The sequence below is a fragment of the Poromitra crassiceps genome (assembly GCF_964638095.1).
Source record: "Poromitra crassiceps genome assembly, chromosome: 1".
Lineage (NCBI taxonomy): Eukaryota > Metazoa > Chordata > Actinopteri > Beryciformes > Melamphaidae > Poromitra > Poromitra crassiceps.
Window position 1 is genome coordinate 101407075 of NC_139623.1, and position 10000 is coordinate 101417074.

The window sequence follows — 10000 nt, forward strand, 5'->3', positions numbered from 1 at the left end:
ATCTCCATTGCCTTGAAATGTTGCCCACTTACATCATTAGATATCATCAATTTGTAATCTACAATGAGTTATTTAGCGATGAAGTGTGTAGTTTACTTTTTTGGTGTACTCACTGCCTTGTCTACTTTTACTTCAGTTGTGTGGTTTCCTACATTTCACACACACTTTTGACAACCCCCAGCAGAGCGGCAAGGATAGATTAAGAGTAGCAGACAGAGAGTTTGCAGTTGAGAAAAGTGAGTGGAGAGACGTGCCCAATATTTCAAATTCCGAGAAAGCCAAAACAAAACACAACTGGCCCTATCATGGCAAAAGCGGAGATTTTGCGTTTGCGCCGGGCGCAGCGCAAATGAATCACTGCTACCTTCAAGCCAGCAGACTGTTCACAGGCACCCCGAAGTCCTGGAAACCCCGCAGAGGAAACGTAAGCATTTTGAATAAGTCATCTGCTATTCTCCGTGCCCCGGAAAATTTCAATTTTGTTTTTATCCCATTTTTATCCCCCATTAGTGCTAATTTTAATTTATTTATCCTGGTTGCTGCTCCACCCTCTGCCAATCTAGGGAGAGCCGAAACTGGCTCCATGCTTCCTCCGAGACATGGGCAGTAGCCAGCCGCTTCTTTTCACCTGACAGGGGAAGCTTCACCTGTAGGACATAGCACGTGAGAGGATCACGCTATTCCAGCGAGTTCCCCTCCCTACAAACAGGCGCCCCGAACGACCAGAGGAGGCACCACTTCAGCGACCAGGATATTGCATGTTTTTGGTGAGGGGTTCCTATATGAAGGAAACCCCCAGGGGGCACTGGGAGAACATGCAAACTCCACACAGAAAGGCCCTTTTGGCGACCCCACCCGGTGGTGGGCACTCGAGGACATGCGGACGTGCACGCACTCCTTCAGCGCTCACAGCGTCCCAGGTGGGAATCGAACCCAGGATCTTCTAGCTGTGAGGCGACAGCGCTACCACAGCACTACCAGCGATTTGGGCGGTCTTATCCACCTGAATTATTCACAGGTGTGGCCTGGCAATGCCTAGGCATTACATCAATCAAACCAATCAGATTCCCGTCTCACATTCCCTTTAACACAGTTTGTGCGATGCATGCTGTAATTCTCTCCATGCATAATTTGGAGATCTCACAACAACCATCGCATCCTATACCTCTTAAAAACATCTGTGATTTGATGCAATTCGGGTTCTTTTCTTGACTAGAAAATTGCAATGGGGAAACAGGGACATTTGATTGACAACAATATTGCAAGTAGGCAGCATGTTTGTGGCTCTTTACATGTGTTCAGAGATGTCCTGTGCACCGCGGAGAATAATGGTGCGCTCAAGCACAGCGTGGTATTTTTGGGAGCTGTTTAAAGGATGGGTTTTCCGTGGGGAATATGAATATATATTAAATCTCACGCCCCTAAGGTTTTCGAATCCGTTGAAATTTTTGAAATTGGATATTCACTGCCAGAGATATCAAGCATCTCTCACATATTTTTTGGGCCAGCCGACGCGTTTCGCGTCATCTGGCCTAAGTCCGCCTTGCGGAAGTCGTGCACCTATGAACTACAACTGTTGTTGGCCATGGTCCCGCCTCTAGAGGTCCTCCACGCCCCTTCAGAGGCCTTGACCAAAACAAAAACGCAGCCATCTTGTCAACCGCCTAGCCTGCTGTAGCTAATATTAGCTTCCCATAGTTCCTTGCAAAGAGACCATTATCTCGGGAACGGAAGCACTAATCGACACGGGACTGGCGGCATTGGAAAGCTCGTCAAATTTTACATCTAGTAGTAGGTGGGTTGAAGTAACGAAATCAACGCTGAGCAATGTACCCGTTTTTACACATTTTTACAGAAAATAGTTACAACATCAGATGCGCGTAACTCCTACGAAAATGCCTTAAAATGCATGAAATTTTTTTTATGAAGACATCTCCCGACATATATACTACCGTTTACATTTGGTGCAATTTGGAGGCAATTGATTTTCGATTTATTTTCGATTTATTTCTTCTTCTCTCCATGTCTTCTCTCCATGTCTTCTTCTTCTTTGAGTTTTATGGCGGTTGGCAAACATATATGTGCATTACCGCCACCTACTGGAGTTTGATATCAGCCAAACGCCTGAGGGGTGGGCATGGAAACGAAGGCCACGCGAGCCCAGTGCATTGTGGGAAATGTAGTATTTCGAGTCCCCGCACCCCCCCCCCCCACCACCCCCCCCCCCCCCCCACACACAGAGTGGATTTCTGGTGATATCTCAGGCTGTAAACAACCAATTTCAAAAATTTCAACGGATTCTAAAACCTTAGGGGCGTGAGATTTAATATATATTCATATTCCCCACGGAAAACCCGGCCTTTAAGAGCTGCTTTTAGGTGCTCTAAAAATTGCGTGCAAGCAAAGAATTTGCGGCATGCTGACGATAGCAGAAGGCAAGCATTTTGCGGGGGCACGCCTGGTTTGGCATGGGGCATGCCCATAACTGTGTCTGCGCTCAGATCCCGGCGCAAAACTGCATGGTATCATGGCCAAAGTGCAAAATGACGCTTGTGGGAGGCAGACGATAGCATAAGACGCAGGGAAGATAGCATAAGAGGCACGCAAACCGGTGCATAATCGATAGCGCCTGTACGACGATAGGGCCCCTGCCTTCTGGCCACATTGCATTCTGGTCTATTGTGGCAGTAGGTGGAAAAATGTGTGTCTCTTCTTTTCTCTAGTGCAAAATGGTGACTAGACACAAGCGCTTGCTCTTTGATTCTGAGGGACTGATACCAAAAACATACCCGACCAAATTATAAAATGGGCCCAGACATGCAAGGTACATGTGAGGTACAGATGCTTTTTTAACAGTGTTCAAACATTTAGGGTGTATTTTTTCATTTAAGATACAATCATTGATAAATACATTACCATCCATAATTTAATTCCAAAAATAAGAAATCCACCATTTATAAACTTTGAAACATTATCTTAGAAAAGGATTGCTGGTATAAAGGTATTATGGAGCCAAGCTAAACTCTTTGTTTACAAAAGTTACACTTGGGAGGATGGAATCCTCTTATTTATTGATTATTGACTAATGCATTTCAGGTAGCTTTATCTTTTAAGCGGTAGGTTCATGAGTGCTCTCACTGGGGGATTCCACTGAGTGCATTTGCGTTGCATTGCGGCTGTGCTCCGGTTTTGCTCCGTGCTCCGTGCTCCGCCAACACTCACCGGCTGCATGCAGAGCACGTCACGGCTCCGCTCCGCCAGACAGCTGGAGTGACGAGACCGACAAGTTCTCGCGGTGAAATCGCGCGCATTCGCGCGAGACAATTTGTATGTGGGATAAATACAACAACAAACAGGCAGAAGATCATTGTTCCCAACTGGAGAAGCAGAGGAGGGGTGGACTTGCTTGGTGTTGTCCTTGTAAAAAGGATGTGTTGTGTCATATATTATTTTGTGGTTTTCCACTTCAATGATTAACTTTTCCTCATCCATGTTTATCCTCCTCCTGCGGCTTTGCTCCGACATCCGTGAAAAATAGAAGCCTTGCGTATCTTTTTCGGAGAGCTCCGGATCGTCGGAGCTGGGACGGAGTAGACACGCAACGCAGCGGAGTAGGTGGGAGTTGACACATTGATTAGAGTGGAAACGTATCGACTCCGAAGCCGTACCGCAGCGCAGACGGACCGAACACGGACTCAGTGGAATTTGGCAGTAAGACAGTGGTTCTCAGAGTGTGGTCTCCCAGGGGTCATTGAGGGGGTCCCCAGCAAAAAGAGGAACAATTTATTTTCACTATCATTCCATCCAAGTAACACAATGACAGAATGTATGACTATTTGGGTTTCATACACTTTCTGCAATAAAACATCTAAAAGCAAAAGTCTTGTCAGACGGATGACCCTGGGACAAAATGTTATCAAATGGGGGTTTGTGGTCTAATTTGTGTCCGTTTAGGGGTCCTTGACATGACAAAGTTTGAGAAACACTGCTCTAAGATGAAAAAGCAGCTTTCAAGAATTAAGGAAACATGCTCGTTTTCAGATTGATGTCCATGGGCTTCTTGGGTCCTTTGGTCATCAAAGTAACTTCTATGTATACATTTAAATTCAGTTCAGTTCAAAGTAATGAGGAAACCTGAAGCTTGTAGTCCATGGGTTTTCACAGGACAGTGGGGTGGTTGCTCCTCTGAGAGGCCCAGCAGAAAGGCATGCTGGGAGGCATGCGAGGCGTATCGATCCACCTGTAGCAGTGTAGCATCCAGCTGTTTGTTTACCCCAACAACAAATCAATGCAGCGCTCAGCTGGGGGCCGCTGTGCCTGGCCTCTGCTCTGCTCAGAGCATACACGCACACACACGCACACACACGCACACACACACACACACACACACACACACACACACACACACACACACGCACACCACACACACTCATATGCCTGGGCAGCTCTGTCACATAGAGGGAATGTAAACTGTGGCACTGTTTTTGACCAGCTCCAGTCTGAACGGGTGTCATTTGCATATGACAGGGTATTATTGTACACTAAAATCAAGCAAAATTCCCCAGAAATATATTTGAAATTGATGTTGAAATCAGGTCCTGGATTCATCAATCTTCGCTCTCCAAGAAACCATGCTGAAAGTTTGACGAGGAGTAAAAATAGTCTCAGCTCAGCGTTGAACATGAGAGGAGTTATGGAGCTTCCTAGTACGCACACTGTCAGTAAAGAGTGGGACTTTGAGGTTGCATGACATCAGAGTTTTACATCATCCTGTGGCCCAAATTGTAATGATAATCTAGTCACTAGATTATCATGCTGCTACGAAGGATTCAACACATTGAAATAGTTTAATCTACAGTAGATAAGTTGCAGAAAAACATAGAAAATGTAGAAAATAGTTTTGTTATAACAAGTCTGCATATTGAGTGTGACCATTTCTAGGCTTTTGAGTGGTGGGGAAAATAATTTAACAAAATGAAAGCTGCAAGGGAAATCAAACTCTCATCTAAAATGTCCAACACTGAGACGTTTTGGGTAGTTAGGACTTCTTTTCTACTCTTGAGACACGAGATAGATGCAGGCTAGGAGAGCCTTCTGGACCAATGCCCCCTCTCAGCTCATAGAAGGTGCATCATACTGACTGAATAATATCTTGATATATTATATTGTTATACTGTATATAATAAGATCTTGTTAGTCATCAGTCATTGCTCCACATCAGAATGCTTTGGAGGGTTTTCTAAATAATATGAGATTAGAGGACGTCTGCGTATACTTGAGGAGTTTTGATGATGATTTCTTTGCCAGGTGAGGGACCACAGAGGGACGGTGAGGAGCTGCATGAGGCAGGAGGGGGAGGAGGCAGCCGGGGCCTTGCTCAGTGTCACACTCATCCTCTATGGCTCATACCAGCCACACAGGACCATGCATGGTATGTGATTGTGTATGTATTTATGTGTGTGTGTGTGTGTGTGTGTGTGTGTGTGTGTGTGTGTGTGTGTGTGTGTGTGTGTGTGTGTGTGTGTGTGTGTGTGTGTGTGTGTGTGTGTGTGTGTGTGTGCGTGCGCGCGCATGCGTGTGTGTACGTGCGTGTATGGGGCCCTATCAAAGTCAATATTAAAGGACACACGTGCAGCAACGTGTGTGTGCCTGTGTGATTAACATAGTAAATTCTGTGACGCGCGCACTATAACGTGCGCAAACTACATCACGCGTGAGTCGTGACAACAAGATGCGTAGTGTAGCTACTTACAGCGTGTACACATGTGGCCAATGTTGGAGAAATGTGTCACGCGTTCGCAGTTTTAGATACTACGCCACCGGAAGTTTATCTGCATCGCGCACAACAGTCCGCGTACGTTAACGCGTCGCGTAGTGCTCTTCTGTTTTATTCTATTTCTATGTTCCATTTTCATCCAGTAGATGGTGCCAGTGACCAAAATATTAGGCTAACCATGACCATGTAGGGAATGACAAATGATGAAGGTAAAAGTTGATCCAGCATCGTTTATTATACAGGGGCCACATTACAGAAACTCCCTATCTTATGTTTTAAGTTAGGATAGGACTAGTTTAAGATATGATTTTTTCAGATTTGGTATTACAGAAGCAAATCCTAACTAACTTTAGGAATCCTATCTTATCTTGCTAAATCCTATCTTATGTCTTGTTAGGAAATCCTAAATACTCATCCAGCATCGGTTATCAACTTTTCTGTCTGTTACCCTAGCAACCAGTAGCAACAGACACCTCCTCCCTTCTCAACTCGCCGGGGGAAGTAGGACCGCTAGTAGCCTGCTATTAGCTAGTAGGCTAACGATGTGTGTTGTTGTTCCTCCCCCCTTGGAAACTGTATGTACCGAGGAGCCAAATTGCTGATGGCTGTTGCTACCTCAGTTAAATTACGTGACATAGCAGGCTGAGATATTTTGGATATGTCGGCCACTTCAGTTTGAAAATCTCCCTTCGCAAAAAAACTAAGTGCATTTGTAAGTTGTACTACAACCGGCAGAGCCCCGTGTCGCCTAGTCGGTCTCTCCAACACAGGTCTCAGCTCCTCGGCTAGCTGCAGTATCATGTCCCGGGGCAGTCTGTATCGATTAACGAGCGTTCTGTCATCAAAACGCTAAACGTCATTCGGGTCCTGCATGAGCCTTTCGGCAAATAAATTGCGCCTGTTGACATTTTGTTGGTTTTGCAAATGTAATAACAGCGCAGCCATAACGTAGGTAGGTAGGCTATGAATAGGCTATCAATTATAACGAGATGCAAGATGGCTGTTGTTCCAGTTGAAAATAGCGTAAATTAGTTAGGACAGCATAGCTGGCATCTTAAAGTTAGGAGAGCTTTTTTAAGATTTTGGGGAGTTGGGACGCTTCTGTAATACGCTTTTCCCATTTTAAATTAGGATGAGAATATTGACTTAGGAACTGTTGTTCTGTAATGGGTGTTTTCCTAAATCAAGTCCTAACTCTAATTACCATGGTTACCAACAGTGTTGGGCAGTAACGCGTTACTTAGTTACTTAGTAACGCGTTACTGTAATTAGTTACTTTTTTAGTAACTAAGTAATATAAGGCGTTACAATTTCCAAAACAGTAATTAATTACAGTTACTAATCCAAGTAACGCATGCGTTACTCTGTTACATCATTGCCTGCCAGAATGCAGTGTTTTCTATGTAAAAGAAAACATTTTATCCTCACGGACTCAGGCGCACACATATAGTCATAGTGTGTGTGCGCGATGCAGCGTCAGAGCGTGCACGCTGGCTTTCAAAACAAACCGAGTCAGAAGAAGGAGACGAGCAAGAGAAACCTGGCTACCTCGAGAGAGAATATGCGGGGATGGAGGCTAAATTGAAGGCGACGCTGGGTGAGGTAGACTTGGGTGTGTTCACTGGATTAACAGATACACTTTGTTACTTCCTAACCTTCTCGTCAAAGCCTTTCTCACCGTAGTCAGACGGGCCGGCCCAGGGAATGTTGACAGATCATCACTTTTCTTTCAGCAACGAAGCTTGAAACGTTTGCATTGAGGCTGTTGCATTACCACTCCGAGTTTCCGACAGTAACAGCATCTTTCACTCACGTTATCTGTGTGACTGTCTGACTTTCATTTCGTGTGAAGCTAGCCAGTCTTAATACACCACTTCCTGTTCTTTCTAACCGAATTTCAAAGTAAAATGCCTTTGGCTTTTCGTTTAACATAGCCTATATAATACCAAAGCGAAAATAATTAATAGAGTGACATGCTAGACGGTATTTGGGGTAAAAATAAAAATAAAAGTAACTAGTAACGTACCTAGTTACTTTTTGAAAAAGTAATCAGTAAAGTAACTTTTATTACTTTTTTAAGGAGTAATCAGTAATCAGTAACTAATTACTTTTCCAGAGTAACTTGCCCAACACTGGTTACCAATCATTTAGGATAGGATTTGGAATTTAGGAAGTTTCTGTAATGTCGCCCCAGATTAGGCATGGGTCGATTTCCGGTTTTACCGGTTCGGTTCGGTGTACGAGCCCAAACCGGTTTGATCACGTGCGAACCGAAAAAACCTAAAAAAAACATTTTTTTTTTTTTTTTTTTTTTTTTTTTTTTTTGCCAGTCCATTCTGATTGCACTATTGTTCGTATTAGCCTCTTCTCAAGTTGCACTAGTAGGCAAAAGTCTTATTTTGTTTATTATGTTGATGTTTGAAGAAAAGTTAAGCTGAATAGTTATGAGAAATAAAAACAGTGTGTTGTTACAGTTAAAAGGTTCTGCTTATTTGTATTCAGTGTTCGTGCTGGTTGGCAGCATACCAGCTTAGAGGTGCATTATCGCCACCAACTGCAGCCACTTTGATACGGTTTTTTGGGGAATATCGAACCGGTTTCAAAATGTTCAAACTGACCCATGCCTTGACAATACCAGCTTAGAGGTGTATTGTCGCTATCAGGTGGACTGAAGTTGCACTACAGACAGTTATGGGCCACACTCGGGAGACCTGCTTAAATCTTTTTTTATTTTTTATTTTTTTTATTTTTTTTTATTACAAAAAAAATCGGTATACCGGTTCGATCCGGTTTAGACGGCAATATCGAACCCGTTTTAAAATTTTCAAACCGACCCAGCCCTACCCCAGATCCCTATCTAGAGATACAGCACATTGGTAGCTATAGCTAAGAGTGATAAGCTAGCTAGTAGCTGCAGGCTGTGTAGAGTGGTCTAGTTGACTCCTGTGAGGAGGCCGAGACTGAAGAACAGAGACTTTGATTATCTTAAATAGCCCAGCTGCCCAATCCACCAGAGTCACATGACTGCACTCACCACCATAGATTACCCACAATCCCTTGGGCCCACATTTTACAACATAAATCGCCCATTAATCCTCATAGACAGCATTTAAAATGTGTAATAATTGATATATGAAAGGAAAAAAATGTATGAGACACACTGTATGTTAATATGTTTGTTGATATTGCTGGTCTCTAATAAATAAATATAAAAAAAAATAATTGATATATGAGTCGGTAAAACTGTTTTTGTAATTGTTTTATTTTATTTTATTTGGTGAATGAATGACACCATGTTACAGACACAGACCCACCAGCCGTAGTATAAATAGGTTGTGATGTGATTGCCGAGTTAGGTTCAACTGACCCCTTGCGGCTGGATGAAAGAAGCAAGTTGGTCAACAGTACAGTCCTGACAGCATGAATGATGATTTAATGATAATTATTGTATTTCCATGTTCTAAGTAATATTTTGGTCATTGGCATGAACTGGATGAAAATGGAACATGGAACTAGAATAAAATAGAAGCGAACTACGCGACGCGTTCACAGTACGCGGACTGTTGTGCACAATGCAGATAAACTTCCGGTGGCGTAGTATCAAGAATGCGAACGCGTGTGTGTGTGTGAACGCATAACAAAATGTATCCAACATTGGCCACACGTGTACACGCTAGCTATAGTACGCATCTTGTTGTCACGCGTGATGTAGTTTGCGCACGTCATAGTGCACGTGCGTGTGTGCGCGTGACAAAATTGTTCTGTTATCTTCATGCGTGCGTTTATGCATGTGTTCGCGAAAAACGCATAACAACATACAACATTACGTGTAATTTTACGCGTAATGTTATGTGGGGTGCAGCAGTCAGAGCGCGTGCGCGTGCACGCGTGACCATTACAAGTCAATGGGGAAACTACATGACACGTCAAACGTTGCTTTGCTACACAGCATGCGTGTGTGACACGTTCAGTCGATAGCTGCGCATGTTTATTGAGTCGTTTGGACCTCCATAGTGCGTGTGTACGTGTGTGCGTACATGTGTGCGTGCGAGTGTGCGTGCGTGCGTGAGTGTGTATGTGCATGCTTGTGTGTGTACATGCGTGTGTACGTGCGTGGCGTACAGTACATTTGTGTGTGTGCACGTGTGTGTGTGCACGTGTGTGTGTGTGTCTGTGTGTGTGACTGACGTGTATCAGCGAGGTGGGAAAACATGGCAAAGTATG

The 10000-nt window shown here is 44.0% G+C and overlaps 1 protein-coding gene across 1 annotated transcript in view; it reads left to right on the forward strand.

Moving 5' to 3' along the window:
• Positions 1–10000, forward strand: part of LOC310772366 (proprotein convertase subtilisin/kexin type 4-like) — a gene marked incomplete at both ends in the record, with an annotated part of 388877 nt that overhangs the window by 368016 nt on the left and 10861 nt on the right. The window contains one exon of the mRNA XM_083632151.1: positions 5308–5431. Within this exon, the coding sequence (XP_083488277.1) occupies positions 5308–5431 (124 nt within the window). The remainder of the gene's footprint in view (positions 1–5307; positions 5432–10000) is intronic.